This window comes from Nerophis lumbriciformis, linkage group LG04 (assembly GCF_033978685.3).
Source record: "Nerophis lumbriciformis linkage group LG04, RoL_Nlum_v2.1, whole genome shotgun sequence".
Taxonomy (NCBI): Eukaryota; Metazoa; Chordata; class Actinopteri; order Syngnathiformes; family Syngnathidae; genus Nerophis; species Nerophis lumbriciformis.
This window is the reverse complement of record NC_084551.2, coordinates 27,846,613-27,873,846: the sequence shown is the minus strand read 5'-3', so window position 1 is coordinate 27,873,846 and position 27,234 is coordinate 27,846,613. Positions and strand designations below refer to the sequence as shown.

At 37.8% G+C, this 27,234-nt stretch overlaps 1 protein-coding gene across 1 annotated transcript; it reads left to right on the top strand.

Moving 5' to 3' along the window:
* The first annotated feature begins 1,967 nt into the window (after positions 1-1,967).
* mal2 (mal, T cell differentiation protein 2) lies at positions 1,968-26,305 on the top strand. Its single transcript, XM_061951309.1, has 5 exons — positions 1,968-1,983; positions 4,401-4,609; positions 10,092-10,262; positions 23,616-23,816; positions 25,404-26,305. Exons 2-5 carry the CDS (start codon positions 4,481-4,483, stop codon positions 25,473-25,475), a joined length of 573 nt encoding a protein of 190 aa, XP_061807293.1. The 5' UTR covers positions 1,968-1,983; positions 4,401-4,480; the 3' UTR covers positions 25,476-26,305.
* Positions 26,306-27,234: the final 929 nt, after the last annotated feature.

The following is a 27,234-nucleotide window of genomic DNA, read 5'->3' as shown; positions in this document are numbered from 1 at the left end:
ACATACAGTACCAGTCAAAAGTTTAGAGACACTTTTGTCTTTTGACACTGTTAATAAACTACAAAAAAAAATGTCTTATTTATGAGTTGTTAAATTATTATTGCATCTATATCCAGTTTATTGTTGAAATACTAGCACTAAATGTTTTCCACAGAGGGCGGCGTACTGAAAGACTAACGGATGTAGGGGGGGCGATTTAATGCGTTGTTTTTTTTTGTACAGACTGAAATCATGAATTTGTATACACTTCAAGCAGTAGCTACATGTATATTTGACTTAAATGCTGTAAGTTGTGTGCTATGAATCGATACAACTTGATACTGTCATGTCTGTGTAATCATGTTTTGTTTTAGTCATGTTTTGTTTTGTTTAGTTATTGGACTATTTAGTTTATGGCTTTTCACTCCCTTGTCTTGTTTCCATGGTTACCCATTAGTTTCACCTGTTCCACGGTTGGACTCATTGTGCACTCTTGTTTGTCACCATAGCAACCCACTAGTTTTCACCTGTCACGTCACGCACCTGTTTCACGTTTTGAGTCACGCACCTGTTTTCACTAATCATGTCTGTAGTATTTAAGTTCATTGTATTCAGAGTGTCAGCCTGGCAACATCCGCATTTATGCTCTGCACACTATTTATCATCGAGCCATGTTCACAGTCCTATGCCACAGTAAGTGTTTTGTACCGTGTTCTGAGTTAATTGCCTTTGTGCTATAGTCTCTTTGGTTTCATAGTTTGTTCTCCGCCACTGTGCGCGCCTTTTGTTTGCTTCTTTTTTTTGTCCTTTGTTAGTGTAAAAAATAAAATATGTACTCACATTCCCGTCTCGCCTGAGCAAACTTTCCGTTGCCTTCTGGAAAAACTAAACCCAAGGACCAAGTCATGACAGATACTGTATGCGGTCTGCTGATATGACCATATGATCAAAACATTGTTCGGTACATTTCCCTAATAATGTAGTCTATCCAATTATGGTTTCCATAATGCCATAACATTAGAGACAAAAAAAAAATCCAATTTACATATGCTAAGAAAAAGCAGTCTGCTCTCAGCTTTGTTATAGGTGACAAAGTTTTTTTAATTTTAATTTTTAGCATTTTCATTGGTATTTTTTCTATTTTTATGCATGTTTGTTTTTATTTTTCTTCTTTTTGCTGTTGTTGTCTTTTACTTCTTTGTTTCTGTTTCTAGATTAAAAGCAAGCTGTGACCCACAAACAAATGGCTGCTCTTTGGACACCCCTCTCCAGTATTCACAAATTATATATATATATATATATATATATATATATATATATATATATATATATATATATATATATATATATATATATATATATATACATTCTTTATATTCTTTTTTTCCCAACAAAATGGAACTGCAATAATTATAACTGAATAATGATTGTTTTCTGGAAAAGTCACACGTGATCCATAGAGCCCCCCGTTTTGAATGAAGAACCACTTGTTAATGAATGACAGGTTGCTTCTTAAGAAATTCTACTAATGTAACGTATTTGTAGTCGCTTCCTGCCCCGTCACTAATAAGAATATAATGGCAAATATACCCATTGAGTCCCAGTGGATCCTGTGGTGCACGGCATTAGTTCTGGTAATGGGCGTTAATGCTAGGCGGAATGAAGTTAGAACGGTTTACAAATACAGTGAAACCTCGATTTACGAACCTCTCTATTTGCAAGCTTTACAAACTTTTAAGATCGAGCCAATTATCCCTCCGCGTACAAACTATGTCTCTGAAAAGACTACTTTTCGTTCAGTGGGGCCTCTTCCAAGAAAACACACACACACACACACGCACACACATACTTACACACACACACACACACACACACACACACACACACACACACACACACACACACACACACACACACACACACACACACACACACACACGTCCCCTGCCTTCTTCCCCTCTGTCTGCTCCTTTTCTCGTCACCTCCTCTTTTGCCATTGTTAATGTGAGTGGATTTTGCTTTTTTAAATGTTTATTATTGTAGCAATATGGTTGTTAAAGTTAAAGATTTTTGTGATTTCTGATCAATTTTAAGGCCACCAAAGGGACTTCTCTGTGTGTACATGTGTTGGCAGAGGAGCACATACAGGGAGAGCAGCTTGTCATTACTGTATTGTTTTGGCTTGTTATTAAATAATATGGGCAGCACGGTGCACAAGGGTTAGTGCGTGTGCCTCACAATACAAAGGTCATGGGTTCGATTCCTGGGCTCAGGGTCTTTCTGTGTGGAGTTTGCATGTTCTCCCTGTGACTGCATGGATTCCCTCTGGGTACTCCGGCTTCCTCCCACCTCCAAAGACATGCACCTGGGGATAGGTTGATTGGCAGCACTAAATTGACCCTAGTGTGTGAATGTGAGTGTGAATGTTGTCTGTCTGTGTTAGCCCTGCGATGAGGTGGCGACTTGTCCAGGGTGCCCCTAAAAGGGACAAGCGGTAGCAAATGGATGGTATGGATTAAATAATATGTTGATACTTCGCTCTCTGTTACGTTACTGTATGGCACTTTAAATTGTGTTTTAAGTGTACAAACCTTCACTATGGACTTTTGTTTAGGCTGGAACCCATTATTCATATTTACATTGTTTTTTATGGAGAAATTTGCTTCACCATACAGACTTTTCGATTTACGAACCCTGTTCAAGAACCTATTAAGTTATTTAATTGAGGTTCCACTGTATATGTTTTAAGGATGTTAATTTGTTACTTTGCACCAAAAACATACTGAAAATTGTATTTCCCATTCATTTGTTTTAGCACAAAATATGCATCAAATTAAATTCAAGTTAGGTATAAAGCAGGGGTAGGGAACCTATGGCTCTAGAACAGGGGTCACCAACCTTTTTGAAACCAAGAGCTACTTCTTGGGTACTGATGAATGCGAAGGGCTACCAGTTTCCATCCATCCATTTTCTACCGCCTATCTCAGCTACAATTCGGCGGAAGGCGGGGTACACCCTGGACAAGTCGCCACCTCATCGCAGGGCCTACCAGTTTGATACACACTTAAATAAATTGCCAGAAATAGCCAATTTGCTCAATTTACCTTTGACTCTATGTTATTATTAATAATTAATGATATTTATCTTTGTGGAAACACTGATCATCTTAATGATTTCTCACAATAAATATATATAGAAACAGATAAATACCAATATGTAACACTTTATTTTTATATTTTCTCTAAATGCACATTTTTCAAATTGAACATTTTCAAATGATCACTTCTAAGACAGTCTTGTGAAATCACAATATCCCATTTTAACTAGCTAGCCACTAATATTTTTTAACAAATCATAAATTACTTTGCACCATGTTTGTACAAATAATAACTCATGTAAAATACAAAAGTCAACTCTCAAATGTTTAAATAATTCATGTCACACTTTGAACTGGACACCAAATCTGCTATCTGTTTCTTTGTCAGTTAGTGAAGACCAAGTCTTTAAAATATTTTCTTGGATTTTCAAATTCTATTTGAGTTTTGTCTCTCTTAGAATTAAAAATGTCGAGCAAAGCGAGACCAGCTTGCTAGTAAATAAATACAATTTAAAAAATAGAGGCAGCTCACTGGTAAGTGCTGCTATTTGAGTTATTTTTACAACAGGCCAGCGGGCTACTCATCTGGTCCTTACGGGCTACCGCGGGCACCACGTTGGTGACCCCTGCTCTAGAGCCAGATGTGGCTCTTTTGATGACTGCATCTGGCTTTCAGATAAATATTAGCTGACATTGCTTAACACGATAAGTAATGAATAATTCCGCTGGTAATCACAGTGTTAAAAATAAAGTTCAAAATATAAAACATTCTCATGCATTTTAATCCATTCATCCATTTTCTACTGCACCTGTTCAAGAAGTCGCATTATTGGTAAGAAGTATTTTATTTATTATTGGTTAGCTTCAGAATAACAATGTTATTAAAAAGAATAAGAAACTTGTTACACTCTAAAAATGTTGGTCTTACTTAAAAATGCACGCATTTAGTTGTATTCAGTGTTAAAAAATATAATATGGCTCTCACGGAAATGCATTTTAAAATCTTTGGCTTACATGGCTCTCTCAGCCTAAAAGGTTCCCGACCCCTGGTATAAAGTAATACATTTGAAAAATAATACGTTCTGGGGGGGGTTCCAAATAAAATCGTGCTGAGAGTCCCAATTTAGCCTCAGGCGGCCCTGGATAGTAGCCCCATTCTTTCGGTCACAGTCCAATTGGACACTGATGTTTCCGTGATGTCTTTAAACGCAGCAGCATTGTTGCCGTCTGGGAGTGGCCCGGAGTGCACCTGTCCAACCTGTTCAATAGGGGACACTTGACTCCTGAGGAATTTCCCCCCCACAACTCTTGTCCTTTGTTCCAGTGGCTTTACAACGGGTCAGAGCCAGAGGGGAGGACGAGTAAACAGCGGCGAGAGAGAGCGAGTGAGAGGCGGAAGGAGAGATGTCGGATCCGGCTACGAATCCCGCTACGAATCCCGCTGCCACCTCCTTCCCGGCGCCCACCCTTTCGCTACCACTGGGACTGGAAGTGTTGAGGACTTACTCTGGAGCGCTTGTCCTCTTAGAAATAGTAAGTTCACACGTTTGCTTTACAGTTAAAAAAATGGACTGAGATCCAAAATAAAACTGTAGAAGTGTATGGGGAATCTGATAGGAAAAGTGGAAGTTTAGCTAGCTAGCATAGCTAACTCTTGGTCTCCGCTGAAGACCTTACAGCTGCAAGGTGATCGCATTCTCCTCTCATTTCTTCTAACAACTTTATATTATTTACTTTGTAAGTGACCTTCGTTATTTTTTATACACTACCGGTGCAAAACTTGAACACCCTCAACCAAAACGACAAGCACATAATGGCAGTCATCAACTTGCTGCCCGAGGGCCACATCCGGCCCACCAGGGCTTTGCATCCGGGTCCCTAGAATAAAATTGACTGAATTTAGTGTTTAGAGTCCTGGTACTAAATCTGTTGTGAATTGGAACATCTGAGACCATTCGACATCAACAAGCACATGCAGACAGCATTCACTTAGGGATGGCTGATATGGCCTAAAATCCATCTCACCTTTTCAAAACAGGTTACAAAGGCTCTTAGCTGCTAAGCGGTAACATATTGCGACATTTCCGGTTGTATGAATTTCCCTAAACTATTATTAGGCCCCATTTACAATAAGGCTATCCAGGGTAAATCCCACCTCACCTTATCCGTGTCTACACACAACAATGCCACCGTTTAAGACCCCCGCACCCCTCCGTCCGCCGGCGCAACGCGACCTAATACGCATGCGCGGAAAATGCGCACGTCATAGTAGGGCTGGGCGATATGGCCTTTTTTTTAATATCTCGATATTTCTAGGCCATGTCACGATACACGATATATATGTAGATATTTTGCCTTAGCCTTGAATGAACACTTATGCATATAATCACACCAGTATGATAATAATAACTGGGATTTATATAGCGCTTTTCTAAGTACCCAAAGTCGCTTTACATGTAGAACCCATCAATCATTCACACCTGGTGGTGGTAAGCTACTTTCATAGCCACAGCTGCCCTGGGGTAGACTGACGGAAGCGTGGCTGCAATTTGCGCCAACGGCCCCTCCGACCACCACCTATCATTCATCATTCAATTCACCGGTGTGAGTGGCACCGGGGGCAAAGGGTGAAGTGTCCCGCCCAAGGACACAACGGCAGCGATTTTTGGATGGTAAGAGGCGGGGAGCGAACCTGCAACCCTCAGGTTTCTGGCACGGTTGCTCTACCCACTACGCCATTCCGCCCATGTGATGATTCTATGTGTCTACATTAAAACATTCTTGTTCATACTGCATTAATATATGCTACTTTTAAACTTTCATGCAGAGGGGGAAATCACAACTAAGTCAATTGACCAAAACTGTATTTATTAAACAGTTATTAAGCAGTGGCACAAACATTCATGTCATTTCAAAACAGAAAGTGCAAGATTGTCAGAGACATTTTAAAACAAGCTATGAGTGCACTTTTGTGCATGATATCACTAAGATGACATATCAAAACAACACTAAATTAAAGTGCACTTTTTGTACAGAACGCCACTACAATAGTTTAAAACAAATAAAGTGCACTTTTTTCAATAACTGTCAAATAAAAATGAGCTGCATAATATGAAATCAAATAGTGTCCGTCCTTCGCTATGTGGTAGGTTACTGCGGACGTTATCTCCTTCTGTTGTTGACTAATTTTTTCATACGGTGTTGATCTAAAAATGGTTGCCTCTGCATTTTGTTGGTGTGGCACCGAATGGAGATGTTGACATGCGGAGTAAGCACTCTTCATTCTCTAGCAGGTGACTTTTCAAATGATGCTACAAATGAGCAGTAATGCTACTTTTTGTAGCAATGCTTTTGCCCCATAATTGACAAATTACGGTTGTCTGTTCGACATATTCCCATTTGAAGCCAAACCACCGCCGGAGGATGGACCCTGTGCGGTTTTTCTTGGGAATTAATTCTTCCTTCATTTGTTACCAGATTCGCACCTTCTTTCTCTCGTATTACTACTCGCACCACAGCTAACGTTACCCATGCTGCAACCTCTCTGCTCCGCGAGGGCGTATATGTATGTAACATATGTAAGAAGGTGCGCTTGCTGTCTGTGAGACGTCATAGTCACCTCCAGTGTTGCTTAGTGTGCAAGTTCTTAAATTTTACTTATCTGAACAATATCCAGTGTTGTGGTATTTCAATTAACTGGAATTCAGTGTGCTGTGGGGCCCTATTGCAGTGACTCACACCTGAGCCATCATAAATTAATCAAATATTTATTGCACACGAAAGTACACAATGTGAAAAAGAACATTTTACATCAATCAATCTAGGGCTCTAGATATCTGGTCAGGACACTCCTCACTCTTTTGCCTTCACCTTCATTGTCCATTCGTTTTTGGTGACTTTATATACTCTGGACCTTGACGTTGAGTCCGCGACATATATGGCGGACAATATTGGCTACCCCTGTGGTAAATTTTAAATGTGCTTTATAAATAAAGTTGATTTGATTTGATTTGAATAACTGATACAGTCTGCTTTTCCTGTCCAAAAGCATTCGCCGTTTTCCCTCGATGGCCAGGTAATACAAAGCACACGCTTGGTCTTTCTGGTGTCACTTCCTCTCCGAACTCAGTTTGTAAACGATCAATGAGTCCATACAAAGCTAAGAGCCTGAGTTTCAAGAAATACACGGGTCACTCACCCGTGTTAAAATGTATCCGAGGAGGGGGACTTCAAACGATGGTTTAGTGTGGCTGAAACGGGGTTTAGGCTCAATAATTATTCGTTTAGGGGTTAGTTATCCGGTAGTAGACAAATGTGGCCATGGACCGACAGGCTGGTCGACTTTCAGGTCCCCCTGAGTTGGCAGAAAATACACAAAAAGACGCTAGTTGTGGCAACCTTTTAGGATTGCAATTGAATCTTTATCTAAACTAAATTATCCGTTTAGCACTCTGCTTCTAAAACTTATTGCTCATTCTTTGTGTTCGCGCTCAAAAATATAAGGTTCTGGATTATAATTTTAATTGTAATCGTTGTTGGCTCTCACAAAGTCTGCATGATTAGCATTGTTGTTGTGGGGGAGGGATCTGTGCTTCCTAACTCTACATCACGGATCACATGACTGGCTTCCTCATTAACTCTCAAAATGGCTCGGGAATCTCCATGAGATTAATACTATTTTGATCATATTTGCAAATTTTGTAAGTATTTTGGAGTCATAAATCAGATGTATATTATAATAGCTTCAATATGGAATGAACTTGTTTTTTCACTCTACTGGTACTTTAAAACAGTGGTTCCAACCACCGAGCCGCGGCCTGGTACCGGTCCGTGGATCGATTGGCACAGGGCCGCACAAGAAACAAAATAAAAAAACTATTTATTTTTTATTTATTTTTTATTAAATCAACATTAAAAACACAAGATACACTTACAATTAGTGCACCAACCCAAAAAACCTCCCCCTCCATGTACACTCATTCACACTCATTCGCACAAAAGGGTTGTTTTTTTCTGTTATTAATATTTCTGGTTCCTACATGATATATCAATATAGATCAATACAGTCTGCAGGGATACAGTCCGTAAGCACTCATGATTGTATTTATTTATGACAAAAAAATAAAAATAAAAATACCGTACAAAATGTTAGTGAATATCGTTACCTGGGTGTCATTTTAGAGCCAACACTTTGCTCTAAAAAACATATCAAACAGATGTGCCAGAGTCTTAAATACAACATAGAAACGTTCAAATGTATCAGGAATTCATTAACACTGGAGGCAGCTCAAACTTATTTTAATGCAATGATTATGTCTCGTTTTTGTTATTGTATAACATGTTGGTCGCAGGCAAGCAAAATGACACTGAGGTCATTGGAAACTTTGCACAAACAATCGCTCAAAATCTTTGACCGAAAACCACAACACCACCATCACTGTTTAGTTCTCCAAAAATATAGATTGTTAAATTTAGCTAACATTCAAAGATTAGCATCAATACGAATGGCCCATCGAATCCTAAATAACACTGCACCAGCGCCACTTAAGCACTTTGTCCAGTTTACATCTGCTGTGACAACTAGAAACACACGAGCCTCCACCAGGGGGCAGTGTATCGTATTTTGCACAATCAGCCTTTTCATATAAAAGCCATAAAGGAATGGAACGACCTCACAACAAACTTGAAAAGTGTAACAGATTACTCTTCATTCACAATTGAAGTTAAAAAGTGGCTTTGGAGTAATCAAAGCTGCTCACACGGTCACTAAGGTGGGCACTATGTTTGACACATCAACTTAATGTGTATTATATTCATCCATGAGAGCATTTTTGTTGTAAATTGTGAGGTGTGTCTGTTAAAATCATGGTTGTTGTTTTTTTACAAATGATGACAGATGTGAACAAGAGCATGTATTGTCTTTGTGTGATGATGTAAAAGAGGTGTGGTTGTATTGTATTTTAAGTATGTGTCCATGAAAGGGCATTTTATGACTTTTCTTAATTTGATTACATGCTATAGTATGATTTTATTGTCATAATTTTATTGCATGATTTTTGTATCCCTTTAATTTAGGTAGCCAGGGACTGCAGATGGAAATTAGCTATTTAGCTATAATTTGGTACAGAACATATCTGTCTTTGAGCTTAATGTTTCTGTGCATTGTTCCTTCAAATAAAGACTAAACTAAACTAAACTAATTTATAAGTGAGAAAAGGTGAATTTCATCATAGAACCACTTTAAAACCCAGGAAACATTTCACCCTTTTTAGAGCCTCTCCGTTTTAGTCTCCAGAAGTTTCTTTACTAGATTTGTTGCTTATCGCTATTTTGAAAAAGAGTATCTGGCATAATTGGCATCCATCTTGCTCTGTCTCCTTATTCTCTGTCAGACCAAATGCTTTTGAATTTTTTTTTTATCAAGCTCATTTACACAGATGGTTCCATTGTAATGTGTTTATGAACAAGTACGGACAGGGAGCATCAAATATATTTGTGATGTTCCAAAAGTTTTTTAGCGGGACACACACATTACAGGTAATTCAAGTCTATTAACACCAATGAATAATAAACTATTACCTTGGGCACAGACAGTATTTAAATATTTTTTGCAATTAATTAATTGTATTCATCTTCCTCAGTGTTGGCTGAGGAAGATTTCTAGCACTTAAAACACAAACAAACACAAATAATAAGATCATAGCTCAAAAACATCTCCAGTCTGATCAAGCTGCTTTAGGATGGACTGGACAGAAATTGAAAACATAGCAATTACATGTTCTGCACGTATTTGGGACCCTCTGCAACACTTTATGCATACTGTACCTAATGTTGAGTGAATTGTTACCACATGCCAAGGTATCAATCTTATATATGTGGAAATGCTGTCATTATGTGTTTTATTGCCATTAAAAACACAATTGTTTGTGTTAAATATTATATTTTGATTGATTAATACCTTAATGTTTAATGCTAATATTTACGATGCTGAAGTGTTTGATGCTTGTGTTTGCAGTTATTTGGTGGTTTAGTATGGATCCTGGTGGCTTCCTCCAATGTTCCCGTTCCTTTGCTGCAAGGCTGGGTCATGTGTGTGTCTGTCATTGCCTTCTTCCTCTCCTCCGCCTACCTCACCTTACTCATCACCGGCCTGGCAGACCGCATCAATACTGATTGGAACTTTTTGGTAAGTAGTATATCATTCTCTCAGATCCAGTATCTCTCAGATCCAGTATCTCTCAAAATGGAGCACATTTGATTAGGGCTGAAACGACGCGTCGACGTAGTCGACGTCATCGGTTACGTAAATACGTCGAGGACGTTTTTGTTCGTCGACGCGTCGCATATTTACGTCACACTACCGTCATGGCGGAGCGCAAAGCAGACGATGCGAGCGGTGCGAGCGAGGGGAAAAAAGCACGCCAAAAGTCGTCAAAAGTGTGGGAGTATTTCAATAAACGGCCTAAGAAGAAACGCTACTTTTACTCCGCTACTTTTATCTACATTCAGCTCGCTACTCGCTACTAATTTTTATCGATCTGTTAATGCACGCTTTGTTTGTTTTGGTCTGTCAGACAGACCTTCAAAGTGCCTGCCTTACTGGTGACGTTTCACTTCGTTCCACCAATCAGATGCAGTCACTGGTGACGTTGGACCAATCAAACAGAGCCAGGGGTCACATGACCTGACTGGCTCCGAGCTAACTTCGGGTGTTACCATTTAGTGGTCAATTGTACGGAATATGTACTGTACTGTGCAATCTACTAATAAAAGTTCCAATCAATCAATCAAAAGTGTGAAGGAAAAAAGACCCTTTTTTTATTTCAACCGTAAAGACTGACTGCACAGTTCCTGTCTTCACAATAAAAGTCCCGCTCCATCGCGCCTGCGCTTTCAAAATAAGAGTCTCCGAAAGCCAGCGCAAACAAGCTAGCAAGCTACGGAGTTTGCCGCCAATGTATTTCTTGTAAAGGGTATAAAAACGAATATGGAAGGTGGACAAATAAGATGCCAAATAACAACCACTTTCATGTGGTATTAGACAGAAAGGAGGAACTTTTTTTCTCCTCCATTTGAAAACGTGGACGTTACCAGCACTGCTTCCTGATTACAATCAATGCAAGTCATCAGAATCAGGTAATACACCAACTTATATTCTTGTCTTCATGAAAGAAAGGAATCTATATGTTAAACATGCATGTATAATTATTAAAACACCTTTAACATGTAAACAAAAACGGCAAAATAAATAAATATAAATTATATACTGTATATATCAATGTATGTATATATATATATATATATGTGTGTGTGTGTGTGTGTGTGTGTGTGTGTGTGTGTGTGTGTGTGTGTGTGTGTGTGTGTGTGTGTGTGTGTGTGTGTGTGTGTGTGTGTGTGTGTATATATATATATATACACATATATATATATATATATATATGATATGTGTGTGTATGTTACTCAGTACTTGAGTAGTTTTTTCACAACATACTTTTTACTTTTACTCAAGTAAATATTTGGGTGACTACTCCTTACTTTTACTTGAGTAATAAATCTCTAAAGTAACAGTACTCTTACTTGAGTACAATTTCTGGCTACTCTACCCACCTCTGCTAATAATGTTGTTGTATGCACACTCTGTCGAGCGGAAATGGCCTATCATAGCAGCACAACGGCAGCGTTCTTGCCATCACCATCAACTAGTCAATCGTCCGCGTGAGTATACGTTGTCATCATTACACAAAAACATGAATGTGTCATTTGTATCTGCGTTGTAAATTCATAAACTAAAGCACCGTTTCGCTCTGAGAGGAGCGTTTGGCGTGCCTGTTCAGTGTTTACAAAGACGCGCTCCTCTTTAACGCTAACGTTAATTAGTTGTGCAAATACCTTTTACAACATTAACAATTACGTATACTATGTACAAACGAACAATTAACTTTCACTTTAATCATACTATCATTGTTGTGTTATTAAGCAAAATAAGCAAAAGTTTTACTTTTGTTGAAATGTTTACACCGTTGTTACAGAATATTTCGTTTTGCACTTTTTTGTATTGGATGTTTATCTTTATTTTTGCACATTTTAGCAAATAAGCAATACTTTTACTTTTGTTGAAATGTTTACACTGTTGTTACAGAATATTTCCGTTTTGCACTTTTTTGAATTGGATGTTTATCTTTATTTTTGCACATTTTAAAGCAAAATAAGCAATACTTTTACTTTTGAAATGCTTATACTATTGCAGAATATTAAGATTTGCACTGGATGTTTACTTTTATATTTGCACATTAAAAGCAAATAAGCTACTTTTAATTTTGTTAAATGTTTACATTGTTACAGAATATTTTGTCATGTTGTTGTCAATGTTGACTGAGTGGCCATACTTTTTTTTTTGTAAATAAAAGCCATGCCTTTTGAAAAAACTGGCCTACATTTATTTTTTCATCTTCATTTTAAATAAAAAAAATAATCGGTAAAAGGAAAAATAATCTATAGATTAATCGAAAAAATAATCTATAGATTAACCGATTAATCGAAAAAATAATCTATAGATTAATCGATAGAAAAATAATCGTTAGCTGCAGCCTTAATCATAGCAGCACAACGGCTATGAAGGAACATTTGAAAAGAAAACACCCGACAGCGTTCTTGCCATCACCATCAACTAGTCAATCGTCCGCGTGAGTATACGTTGTCATCATTACACAAAATCATGAATGTGTCATTTGTATCTGCGTTGTAAATTCATAAACTAAAACACTGTTTCGCTCTGAGAGGCGCGTTTGGCGTGCCTGTTCAGTGTTTACAAAGACGCGCTCCTCTTTAACGCTAACGTTAATTAGTTGTGCAAATACCTTTTACAACATTAACAGTTACATATACTGTGTACAAACCAACAATTAACTTTCACTTTAATCATACTATCATTGTTGTGTTATTAAGCAAAATAAGCAATATTTTTACTTTTGTTGAAATGTTTACACTGTTACAGAATATTTCGTTTTGCACTTTTTTGTATTGGATGTTTATCTTTATTTTTGCACATTTTAAAGCAAAATAAGCAATACTTTTACTTTAGAAATGCTTATACTATTGCAGAATATTAAGATTTGCACTGGATGTTTACTTTTATATTTGCACATTAAAAAGCAAATAAGCTACTTTTAATTTTGTTAAATGTTAAAAGTTTTAAATGTTTACATTGTTACAGAATATTTTGTCATGTTGTTGTCAATGTTGACTGAGTGGCCATACTTTTTTTTTTGTATATAAAAGTCATGCCTTTTGAAAAAACTGGCCAACATTTATTTTTTCATCTTCATTTTAAATTAAAAAAATAATCGGTAAAAGGAAAAATAATCTATAGATTAATCGGAAAAAATAATCTATAGATTAATCGAAAAAAATAATCTATAGATTAACCGATTAATCGGAAAAAAAAATCTATAGATTAATCGATAGAAAAATAATCGTTAGCTGCAGCCTTAGATGAAATCTTAACATTGCAACACATGCCAATACGGCATGTGTTGCAATGCAAGTTTAAATTAATTAAATTGCAAGTTTAGCTTACTAAAGTGCAATTTTAAATTTCATGCGAAATAACCTGCTGAAAACGTCTCGGTATGATGACGTCAGCGCGTGACGTCACGGATTGTAGAGGACATTTTGGGACAGCATGGTGGCCAGCTATTAAGTCGTCTGTTTTCATCGCAAAATTCCACAGTATTCTGGACATCTGTGTTGGTGAATCTTTTGGAATTTGTTCAATGAACAATGGAGACAGCAAAGAAGAAAGCTGTAGGTGGGAAGCGGTGTATTGTGGCCGACTGCAGCAACACAAACACAGCCGGTGTTTCATTGTTTACATTCCCGGAAGATGACAGTCAAGCTTTACCATTGGCCTGTGGAGAACTGGGACAACAGAGACTCTTACCAGGAGGACTTTGAGTTGGATGCGCAGACGCGGTACCGTGAGTACGCATGCAGCTGCGGCTTCCAAACATTTGATCGCTTGCCCGTACGTGCGTGCCGCTATGTGCATGTCACGTACGTAACTTTGGGGAAATATATGTGCTGTATGTACTTTGGGGAGGTGAACGGTACTTTGGGCTGTGGGATTGAGGGTGTTGTGCAGGTGTTTGAGTTGTATTGGCGGGTTATGTAGACGGGAGGGAGGAGGTGTTTGTTATACGGTATTAATTTGTGGCATATTAAATATAAGCCTGGTTGTGTTATGGCTAATAGAGTATATATATGTCTTGTGTTTATTTACTGTTTTAGTCATTCCCAGCTGAATATCAGGTCCCACCCGTCTCTCACAGCATCTTCCCTATCTGAATCGCTCCCACTGCCCTCTATTCCTTCACTCTCACTTTCCTCATCCACGAATCTTTCATCCTCGCTCAAATTAATGGGGAAATCGTCGCTTTCTCGGTCCGAATCGCTCTCGCTGCTGGTGGCCATGATTGTAAACAATGTGCAGATGTGAGGAGCTCCACAACCTGTGACGTCACGCTACTCGTCTGCTACTTCCGGTACAGGCAAGGCTTTTTTATCAGCGACCAAAAGTTGCAAACTTTATCGTCGATGTTCTCTACTAAATCCTTTCAGCAAAAATATGGCAATATCGCGAAATGATCAAGTATGACACATAGAATGGACCTGCTATCCCCGTTTGAATAAGAAAATCGCATTTCAGTAGGCCTTTAAGTGCTGGAACGACACAAACCTGGTTACAAATATTGCTTCAACCGAAAGCATAACAAAAAACCAAGAAACAGCCCTTGTCTTAAATGACTTGTAACTTGAGGTAGCACTGTATTAGTAATTGTATTTACAAAAACTGGAAACAACTTCCCTTCCAATGACAATTTGCTTTCTACTAACAGAGACATCAAATTATGTCTTTTCAATGACATACTCTGTTGTGTATATTTACTATAAAATAACAAATAAGATCAATATCCTTATAGCCCTATATGATAGTAATACTGTGCTGTGTATGTCCGTTGACATTTGGGCTCCAATATTTGCTCCAGGCTGCAAGCTTTGTTCCTCTGAGTCGCCCAACGTGTACTGCTGCTTGTTTTCATCCTAACAATGAGTGACATGGATGATGAGCTCATGCCAGAACACAACAAAGGCCTCACTGAATTGACAACACAAACTCGTCTTTCACTCTTTTTTTTTTGCGCCTTTTTAGTGCTTCCCACTTTTAAAGATGCCTAGTCTACTTTTTGCCCTGGTAGTGTTGTGTACCTTGTTATGATGTGTGGAATGATTGGACTTTATCCTGGGTCACTAAGCAAGATTAAAAGTAATAACCTTCACGGTTCATGTATTGGCACTTGCAACCAGCTCTGTTTAGAAAGAAGTTGAGATATATTGTTTAGAGTTAATTGGCAGATAACCATTACACTAAAAAGGAATAACCTCAAAAAGTTTGTTTAGGATCTGGATAACCATTTAAAGTAGACGTGTTATGCAAAACCAATTCTTCTTACCTATTGCTACCAGTTTTTGTGTATTTGGGATCTGCATAAATTCTAAAAATTTGAAATCAAACCATAAAAGCATGCCGGAGATATTTATAAACCAATCTTGCTTTCCCTCATACTTCCTCCAAACGAGCAGTTTGGAATTTGCCCAATTTGTGAAAAAAAAATTTCAATTTGTGACGTCAGCGCATATCTCCATATATGGTAGTTTTACCCGAAGAGCTTTGTGCGAGTCTGCCATTGTAGTCCAACGCTGTAGTCAATAAGCTCCTTCTTTTTTTCTATCTTATCCATGCACATGCATCCTCCGCTTTTGCCATTTCTAATACAAAGTAGTGTAGAGTTCTAACTTATATCTGCCAGTGCACTCGATATGGAAGCGCTAAAATCTACAACATGACGTAGATTTCTTGCCGTGACATATGGTACAATACAATCAGCAAGATGGGATGGAGCTAGACATAGAGCTTAATGTGTGACTCAAATGAGAGAGTTGGGTCGAAGATAATACCCAGATTCTTTACCAAGTCCCTTTGTGTAATTGGTTGTCAAATGTTAAGGTGGTATTATTAAATAAGGGCTGGTGTCTAGCAAGACCGATAATCAGCATTTCCGTTTTCTTTGCGTTGAGTTGCAAAAAGTTAGTGGACATCTATTGTTTAATTTCATTAAGACACACCTCCAGGTGACTACAATCTGGCGTGTTGGTCAGCTTTAGGGGCATAACAGTGAAAACTAACACCGTATTTGCGTATGATGTCACCTAGCGGCAGCATGTAGATGCTGAAGAGTGCAGGGCCAAGAACCGAACTCTGTGGAACTCCACACTTTATCTTAACATACTCCGAGGTCACATTGTTGTGGGAAACGCACTGCATCCTGTTAGTAAGATAGGAGTTAAACCAAGACAAGGCTAAGTCTGACATACCAATATGTGTTTTGATACGTTCTAATAAAATATTATGATCGACGGTATCGAAAGCAGCGCTAAGATCAAGCAGCAGCAACATAGATGACGCATCAGCATCCATAGTTAGCAATAGATCATTAGTCATTTTTGTGAGGGCTGTCTCCGTAGAGTGATTTGCCCTAAATTGGACTGAAATGGTTCACAGAGATTGTTAGACGCTATGTGTTCATTTAGCTGCTGTGCAACAATTTTTTAGATGATTTTCGAGATAAAGGGAAGGTGGGACACCGTCCGGTAGTTTACCATGAGGTCAGGATCGAGGTTAGGTCTTTTGAGCAGAGGATGAATAACCACTTTTTTGAATGCTATGGGAACAGTGCCAGAGGAAAGTGATACGTTTATAATATTTAGCACTGATGGTCCTAATATCACAAACAGCTCCTTGATAAGTTTCCCAGGAAGTGGGTCAAGTAAACATGTTGTTTATTTTGTCCCATTTACACGCCGCAGGAGTTCCTCTAATGTTATTTCATCAAAAGGAGAGAGACTATTTTGGAGGGCAATGTCCGTCGTATATACATTTGTATCTGTGTTAATAGAACCCAGTTGTAGCTGGGAGGCGTTGTCTTTAATCTTCTTTCTAATGAGTTAAATTTTCTTATTAAAGAAATTCATAGTCATCTGCCGAGTGGGTGGAGCTACTGGGAGGTGTCCCTTGTTAGGTTAGTGATGCTACTGTACTGAACAAATATTTAGGATCGTTTTTATTGAGGCGGATGAGATTGGAGTAGTAATTAGCTTTAGCTAAGGTAAGCATGCGTTTATAGGTTATTAAACTTTCACTCCATACTTGATGGAAAAACCTCAAGTTTAGTCGCACGCCATTTGTGTTCCAGCTTTCTACATGATAGTTTAAGAGCTCTAGTTTCTTCTGTAAACCAGGGGGTACGCCTTTTAGGGGCCATGTTTAGCTTTAGCAGTGCTATACTATCAATGGTGTCGTGCAGGGCATCGTTAAAGTTGTTAGTGAGGTTATCGATAGAGCCCACATAATTTGGGAATGGCCCCATTACCTAAGGCAGTAGGCCAGCTAGAGTCAAATGTTAATGTTGCGGCTGCTAAAGCAGTGGTTATTAGTAGCTTGTTGACAATGAGTCAGAACTTCTAATTTTATGAGGTAATGATCATAACTTTGGAGGTGGTGACACCCCGGACAAGCACTAGATCTATCGTATTACCGTTGCGATGCGTGGGTTCATTTATTATTTGTGTAAGACCACAGCTATCAATTATAGTCTGGAGCGCCACACACTCCATACTGATGGGGTATTTTTATGGATATTAAAATGACAACTTATGTAAGAAAAATATAGTATTTGTATTTATACGTAAATTTGGTTAGGATTTATTTATTGTAGCACTGCATAACTGTACGAATATTTTTTTTTTTTCCAGTTTTAATGAGTTCCTTTGCAGTATATTTGATTAGTTTTTGTTTTTGTAATCAGCCTGACCTAATCCTTTATAATAATCTTTGTGATTAACACATGGTTTCAGATTTTTTTTATAAGGTTTAGACTGTTAGGCCACCCCTGCGAGACCCCAAGAGGGACCAGCGGTATAAAATGGATGGATGGAAACTGCAAGTAGGTTAGTTGATTAACGTGGACCCCGACTTAAACAAGTTGAAAAACTTATTTGGGTATTACCATTTAGTGGTCAATTGTACGGAATATGTACTGTACTGTGCAATCTACTAATAAAAGTTTCAATCAATCAATCAATCAGTTATAATTATTAATTATGATTAAAATCAAGCGTAAAATTACGAATTCAGTGTTAATATTTTAGTGGTACCCGGACCCCTCTCCAATTGGAAAAGTTGGGCCCCGAGGTCGAAAAGGTTAAGTATTCCTGACGTAGCAGACCAGTTGTGTATGAGATTTTTTAAAGAGGTACTGCACTTTTTTGGGGAAATTGTTCTATCATTGATAATTCTTCTGTACGAAAAAAACACATTTCATTCTTTTTTGTATAGTACGGCAAGTGCGAGGTGGCTAACAATGAAGCTCATGGGTGTTCTCTATTGCTGTGGTTCTCAAACTTTTTTCACCAAGTACCACCTCAGAAAAAATCGCCGCGGCAGCGGCGATGACCAAGAAGAACGCGGAGTTGGAATATAATTACAACACTTTATGTACATATTTATATACAGATTTGAACAATTAGTGATTCACTGAAATATATTTATTAATTGTGGTTCTTACAAAAAATATATCTTATAAAATATAAAAGCTAAAATGTCTCTTAAAGCTCTGCCCCTTTAATTAGTGAATACTAAATAATTTAACTTTAGCCTACTACTACAACCATATTATTTACCAGCAACATGAAGTGAAACAGAGGCAGAGGTGTCCTGCCACAGTCAGTCAACCTCCTCCTCCTCCTCCTCCTGCTGCTGCTGCTGAACAGGTCGCACCTGTGGTCCGAACTGTAGGCCTACCTCCTCTCCAAGTCGAGCCCTTTTCGGCCGTTGAAAATATTTTTCTATACTCATCTGTGTAAAGGAGTGAACATCCAACATTAGAATTTATTACTAACGAGCAGAAGCGCTCTATGTACAGTGCCGTCTAACCTTAAGCGGCAGCAGCTCAACACATGCAGGGTTCAACGTTAAGGTTTTTTTCTACTTGCCTGACTTCTCAAATCTACTTGCCCCAATATTTGTACTTGTCCTGCCTAGGTTTTTTTCTGGCTGTGTAGTGCTCATGGCTTATATCTTAATAGAATCCTTCCCGTTGACTATTTACAACACTACACAGTATTTATTATTATTATTATCTATAATTGCATTTAAATGGCATTGCATACATGTAAAATTAAATGCTATTTCACATTATTTGACCAGTAGCAGTTACACTCATCTGAACAGGTCAGCCACCTGTTTAAAGCCCAATCACAGTTGAAATCTTGAAATGAATGGTCTTTAATGGCCAAAACATTAACCTGGACAACATTTTAACAGCTGGTTGGCTCAGATTTTATTATTTTCATTGCATTCACATGCTGCAGTGGACAGTGGACAATTTAGCTTCAGTCCATGTGTGTTTATTGACAACATGGTTATAACCTGGACACGTTAGCTCGTCGGTATAGTAACACGTGACTGTTACTACGAGCGTCTGCCCCGGGCCACGAGTCAAACAGCGGCGGTGTTAATGAAGCAGCGTCAGGATGCTCACCGTCAGTGAAACGCTCGGTTAAATATATGACGAGCCGCGAGCGATGCAGCTATAACCTATCTACTAGTGATGGGTTGATGAGGCGTCATGAAGCGTTTTGACACATTGCAAAACTGTATTGATTAAGGCTGAAACGACGCGTCGACGTAGTCGACGTCATCGGTTACGTAAATACGTCGACGCCGTTTTTGTGCGTCGGCGCGTCGCATATTTACGTCACACTACTGTCATGGCGGAGCGCAAAGCAGACGATGCGAGCGAGGGGAAAAAAGCACGCCAAAAGTCGTCAAAAGTGTCGGAGTATTTCAATAAACGGCCTAATAATGTTGTTGTATGCACACTGTGTCGAGCGGAAATGGCCTATCATAGCAGCACAACGGCTATGAACGAACATTTGAAAAGAAAACCGCCGACAGCGTTCTTGCCATCACCATCAACAAGTCAATCGTCCGCGTGCGTATACGTTGTCATTATTACACAAAAACATGAATGTGTCATTTGTATCTGCGTTGTAAATTCATAAACTAAAGCACCGTTTGCTCTGAGAGGCGCGTTTGGCGTGCCTGTTCAGTGTTTACAAAGACGCGCTCCTCTTTAACGCTGTGGAGAGGCGGCGGCGGCGAGCGAGCGGCGAGGCGGGGCGCGCCGGGAGCGACGCCGCAAGAGACAGGGGACGACGAGCGAGCGAGGAAGAGGAGCTGAAAAGCAAGGAAAGAAAGAGAAAAGAGTTGGAAGAGAAAAGACTTTGTGTAAAATTAAAAGATTGTAAACCTGGCAAAGCCGTCTGGCGTTCAGTCTGTCAGTCCTGAAAGAACCCCACGGCACAAGACGTGTCACAAACGCTAACGTTAATTAGTTGTGCAAATACCTTTTACAACATTAACAGTTACATATACTATGTACAAACCAACAATTAACTTTCACTTTAATCATACTATCATTGTGTTATTAAGCAAAATAAGCAATACTTTTACTTTTGTTGAAATGTTTACACTGTACACTTTTTTGTATTGGATGTTTAGCTTTATTTTTGCACATTTTAGCAAATAAGCAATACTTTTACTTTTGTTGAAATGTTTACACTTGTTACAGAATATTTCCGTTTTGCACTTTGTTGTATTGGATGTTTATCTTTATTTTTGCACATTTTAAAGCAAAATAAGCAATACTTTTACTTTTTAAATGCTTATACTATTCCAGAATATTAAGATTTGCACTGGATGTTTACTTTTATATTTGCACATTAAAAAGCAAATAAGCTACTTTTAATTTTGTTAAATGTTAAAAGTTTTAAATGTTTACATTGTTACAGAATATTTTGTCATGTTGTTGTCAATGTTGACTGAGTGGCCATACTTTTTTTTTTGTAAATAAAAGCCATGCCTTTTGAAAAAACTGGCCTACATTTATTTTTTCCTCTTCATTTTAAATAAAAAAAATAATCGGTAAAAGGAAAAATAATCTATAGATTAATCGAAAAAAATAATCTATAGATTAACCGATTAATCGAAAAAAATAATCTATAGATTAATCGATAGAAAAATAATCGTTAGCTGCAGCCCTAGTATTGATACTGTGTCGATACTGTGTCACTAAATAATGACATCTGCTGGACATTAAAAATCCCTACAGGCAACCTATGGACCGACTCAACTGACACTGATTTTATGACCTAGTACAGTGGTTCTCAAATGGGGGTACGCGAACCCCTGGGGGTACTTGAAGGTATGCCAATGGGTACGTGAGATTTTTTTTAAAATATTCTAAAAATAGCAACAATTCAAAAATCCTTTATATATTTATTGAATAATACTTCAACAAAATATGAATGTAAGTTCATAAACTCAGTGAAGCACAAGCTCAGGTTTGTCACTAAAATGTCTGTCAAAAAGAACTGTGAAAAGAAATGTAACTATGCAATATTCAGTATTGACAGCTAGATTTTTTGTGGACATGTTCCATAAATATTGATGTTAAAGATTTTTTTTTTTTGTGAAGAAATGTTTAGAATTAAGTTCATGAATCCAGATGGATCTCTAATACAATCCCCAAAGAGGGCACTTTAAGTTGATTATTACTTCTAGGTGTAGAAATCTTTATTTATAATTGAATCACTTGTTTATTTTTCAACAAGTTTTTAGTTATTTTTATATCTTTTTTTTCCAAATAGTTCAAGAAAGACCACTACAAATGAGCAATATTTAGCACTGTTATACAATTTAATAAATCAGAAACTGATGACATAGTGCTGTATTTTACTTCTTTATCTTTTTTTTTTCAACCAAAAATGCTTTGCTCTGATTAGGGGGTACTTGAATTTAAAAAAAAATCACAGGGGGTACATTGCTGAAAAAAGGTTGAGAACCACTGACCTAGTATATACAATAATATAAACCAAGTCATTGTATTTCATTTAGGATTATTTCATAACTTCATTTAAATAAAAATATATTTTTTGTCTTTTTTAGATGCAGTCAAATAATGTGAACATGTATCATAACATGGAAATCTAAGAGAACGTGTTGTGAATGAGGATGCTTGTGGACCTGGAAATTATTATTTATTTATTTTTACACATTTTTATTTTTAAAAAAACAGTTTTTCCAACGTATTCAATTTTAGACGCTTTCTCTTCTTAGTTATTATTTCTCCGGCTGTAGAAAAGAGCCGCTCACAGGGCACAGAGGAGGCGTCAGTGCGACACAGTTCGCGTATCGGTCACGTGACCAAAACAGCTCATGATCGGTCACGTGACTTTCTAAAAGCGGTACGCGCACCGACACAGGGTTTCGCTCTATGAGCTCGACGCATGCGCCGATGCATCGGTGTTGCCGGACGCATCACTACTATCTACCTATAACACCTGTAAAAATGAAGCAATGCTACCACGCTAGCAAGCGTTAGCTCGCCAGCTATGAGCCACCAAGCTGCTAACTGTCGCCAAAAGGCACCATTTAAGTTTTTTTCCCCATGGCATCCTGGATCAAGGCTTTCAGCAGCTTTTGGACGTTTGAGGTAGAAACGTAGGAAGCGCCATCATTATTAAAAGTAGCCGGCGAGTATTTTGATTCCGTCCGTCCCTCTTCTTCTTCTTCTTCTTCTTCTGGCCCACCAGGTGAATTAAGTGCTATTGCATAGTGCATAGTATGTTCCTTCTGCTATTTCGTGGAAGTGCATTGAATTCTTCTACCTTTCACTATGTGTTGTTGCATAGATAGATAAATGTACAGTACAATTGTAAATACAGTGTTATGTATTATGATGTATATAAACAATTGTTGGACCAATTAAGTGAAATGGGGTTATGTCCTGCTGGCCACATGATCATCTCTCGAACCATGGCACAGTGATTGGAAATCGCTGTTTTAATTGTTGTGCACTTTGAGCTTTATTTGCAAAAATACTTATTTAGTTACACGGCTATTATTATCTATTGTTTATTGTAGATGCTTTCTTTTTTTGTATTTTTATGAGTCACTGTGAGGTTTTGCCTACACCCTAGAATGAAAATGGTCTCAGAGGAAAAAGACAAGGGTACTTCTTCCAGGTTTGAGTGCATAATGAACTGGTAGCACGGCAACAGACAAATTAGACTTTGGAGAGATTTGCCAACAAAGAGACTATTGAGTTTTAGTCAGGCTCATGGAAAACGTGCAGACCATATTTGATTTTTAGTGGAAGTAGCAACAAATAAATTACACCATTTGTCAATAACAAGTAAGGTCTACATAGTTCATGATAAAACAGAAAGTATCCTGCCGGGCAATGAATACACAAACAGAATAAATAAACAAATACAAGTTAGGATAGTCTCCCACTTTCTCTCCCCTTTACTCTCCTAAGTTCCATTCTAGTTCCAACGCATCTTTTTTTCTCATTCACAGGATGTCTTCTACCATTTCATAGCTCTGCTTTTCTACTTTTCCGCCTTCGTGCTGGAAGCGGCGGTGACAGCAGCCAACGGGGGAGCCATCATCGCACCGCTGCCAAACAGCACCACAGCTGTGATGTGTATACACTACCCTAAAGGAAATGTATTCACGGTGCTCACTGGTAACCAGTACAGCATTAATGTAGTAGCCACGGTAAGTTACTTTTTAGAATACCCTTCTCGATGTCTGTTTGGTTATGCGCAGCTGGTGCTCCTTAAAGGTCACATAGTATACTATTTTTTTTACATTTTGTCCCTTGCGTAGCATGGCTACTTGTTTCCAGGCCTGATTATACGATATAAATGATAGAAATTTGGCCGACGATAGAGCTTTTTACTGCTATATTGAATTGACTATATTTATTATTTAATGCTATTTTTGTAACGTGATAATGCATGTTGATGACACAGCTTAGCCGTGTCCCGCAAATTTGACCGCAACAAACAATTGACCGCATCCTCAAAGCAGTGTAGCCTAAAGTTTCTAGATTAGCAATCCTCACCTCCATGGCGGCAAATAAACTGTTTCTTTCAATTAACATTATCACTGGAAGACTAGTAATAGCTTAATGTGATACACATAGTAGGAGGTAGGGTTGTCCCGATACCAATAATTTGGTACCGGTACCAAAATGTTTATTGATATTTTTCCAAATAATGGGAATTATGAAAAAGTATCAATTTTGGCTTTCTTTTAACCGAAAATCTTACAATACAATAAACATATGTTTCCTATTGCACTCAAAGAACAATTTTAGAAGGTTAGAATATAAATTAAAAGGCATGAAACACATTGTTTTTCTTGTTGCACTCAAAGAACAATTTACAATTTTCCATATTAAATATAGTCTGTCATAATCAAGAATTAGATTACAATATAATAATAAAAAAGCTTGATTAATGTTGCATTAAATGCTTCAGCACGGTGGTGGAGGAGCAAGTGCGTCTGCCGCGAAATTAAACAACTAAATGAACGTCTTTCAAGTCTGATGAATCCATAATATCTTACTAGGGGTTGCAGTAACAGTTCTGTAGCGCAGTGCATACAAAAACAAAAGTAATACAAAATGCTAGCAATGTATGCTCAACCCTAACTATGTAACTACATGTGCAGGTGTCCTACTTGCTACTTGCTAATATTATCAGGGGGTTGCTACATGCTAACGTATCGTTGTATCCACTGTTGCCATAAATTGTAGCAACTGACTTCGGGATTGGGTAAATCCTTCTGTATATTACCATCAGACCAAAGCGGGCTCCGTGTGCTTTGTGTCGGTGTGTCTTTTGCTAGCACATTGTAAGCACATTGTCACACAACACAAAAGTTAAGCGGGCACTTCCCCGGGAGTGACTTGTGTTGGTTAATGCAGCCAGTACCAGAGCAGTTGATCTCATGTGGTCACATTTTAGCAGGTACTACAACAGAAATAAGCATGGCGAAGTCACACAAAGATGCAAGGAAAACATCAATATGGACATATCACAGTGGAAAACTACATCACACTTGTTGGCAAATCGCCACAGCTTGTTTGGAACACGGCAACATAGTTTTATAAATATCTTCAGACTACTAATGGGCACCTAAAATACAGAAAGAAAGGTGCCAACAGGCAAAAAAAAGGGGGCGCAAACAAGTAAAGGGAAGGATATTTCTCTCACGTTTGTGCTCATAAAAAATAATCTAGGCATTAACTACTCCCACTCACTGTTATTCATTTTATATCTCTGTTTTTTGTTACAGATATTTGCGTTTGTGGTGACGCTGTGCTACGGCTGCAGTTTGGTGATGGGCTTCAAGCGGTGGAGGATCTAACCTGCAACACCACGACTTCATCCACAACACTGTATTGTATTGTTACAAACTTGTGTCAAAATTGTGTGTGTCTTTTAGATTTTTGAAAATTGATACTGTATTTCCACTAGCAATGACCAACATTTTTTTAGGTCATTGAAAGTGTACTGTAATACACTTTCAATGAAGGATTTTACTGACGCTTAGGAAACAGTTTTTTTAATTCACATCAACACTGCGGCTTCCTTTTTTTCTGTGTCACATCCTCATTGAAGGAAATATTTCCCATCAAACAAAACCACAAAACACCAGCCGTGCTGTTTTTGTGTCATGCATAACCGAGAATATGGTTGCACAATTTCATGAAAAAAACCTTGAACACGCAGTGGTGGATTGATGCAAAGGGGATCGAAAGTAATTTCACGTGAAACTTTTATGAATGATAAATAGAGTTCATTTGGTATCACTTCTTGTCCCTAACACAACATCAACTGTTGATTTAATCTGATAAGATTACTGTGTGATTCATGATTAATGTGCAGGATTACACACTAAGTACTCACATAAGAAAATGATGCTTTAATGGGATAGCATACACTGTTATAGTATTACGATAGTTAGGTGACTTTGTTGATGCTTGAATACATTGCCACACAATAATACGATCACTTGTTTGCCAAACTGATGTTTTAGTAGTTCACTGACACTGTTTATAATAGGATGTTAAATTATTAATCATTTGAAATGCATTTAGGATGTATGATTGATTGTCAGGTGTGCATGTGTTAACATTGTGGTGCCTTTTTAATGTACAGAAATAAATGTTTAATAAAAGATGTCATCTCCATGAATGCACGTGTTCCTTTTCAAAATCAGGGAGTTAAGATGTTTGCGTAACGTCAGGTTAATTATTAACAATACACTGAACGGGTCAATGTATTCTTGATTCGCTTCCAATTTGGAACATTGCTCTGTGTCGCCCTCTAGTGGTTGGTTATTGGACTTACAGTAAACCTTCGCCCTTAAGTTTTTAGTTCTGCATTTCAAACCGACCGCTTTGTAAATATGTGCATATATTAATATTCTCATTCACCCATGCCATTGTATTCTCTGGGCTTTGAAACAATTTAGTATGTATATCTTTTTTCTATCTATCTCCTAAGTCCCTCAAGAAATACTATATGCTGAAATTGACATATCAATCGCTTTTTGGCAAAACATTAATGCATTATTTGTAAGAAATATATCGCCTTGATCCTTGAATACTTGTTTGCAATGGAAACACGTTGAACTCGTTTATAAATGGCTTAAAAAATACAGTTTGTTGTAATTTTGACTTTAACCGTTAGATGTCGCCCTTTATCTGTTATATACTTCCATACAGTAGTTGTAGCTCTGTTGCCGGATATATCCATATAAAGTACCCTATATATATTATCCATATGATATTCGTTGCCACTGTTAATAAATGGAAATTATTAATTACGTGCTTTTCAAAGTTTTTGTTTCAACAATCTCCTTTAGTTTCTGTTTTTTCTACCTTCCTTCACAATAAAACACTAAACTTTAAGTTTGATGCTTTTTATCCAGTGCGAATAATTGTGTGTGTGATATGTGTCAACATATATTATCATGAATGTACAATTTGATAAAAAGTAAAAATATACCTTTGAAAGACTAGACTGGATGGCACATTATCCGTTTTTGGAGGCTTTTATTTTGTCGCGTTAAAGTTAACCGGAAACACTTTCTTTGTTGAGGTAACTTGTAAAGTTTGGTG

Coding starts and splice junctions, on each gene's coding strand:
- mal2 (XM_061951309.1), top strand. CDS start 4,481: ATGTCGGATCCGGCTACGAATCCCGCTACGAATCCCGCTGCCACCTCC. Junction 10,263..23,615: donor ATACTGATTGGAACTTTTTG/GTAAGTAGTATA, acceptor TCTCATTCACAG/GATGTCTTCTACCATTTCAT. Junction 23,817..25,403: donor GCATTAATGTAGTAGCCACG/GTAAGTTACTTT, acceptor TTTTTGTTACAG/ATATTTGCGTTTGTGGTGAC.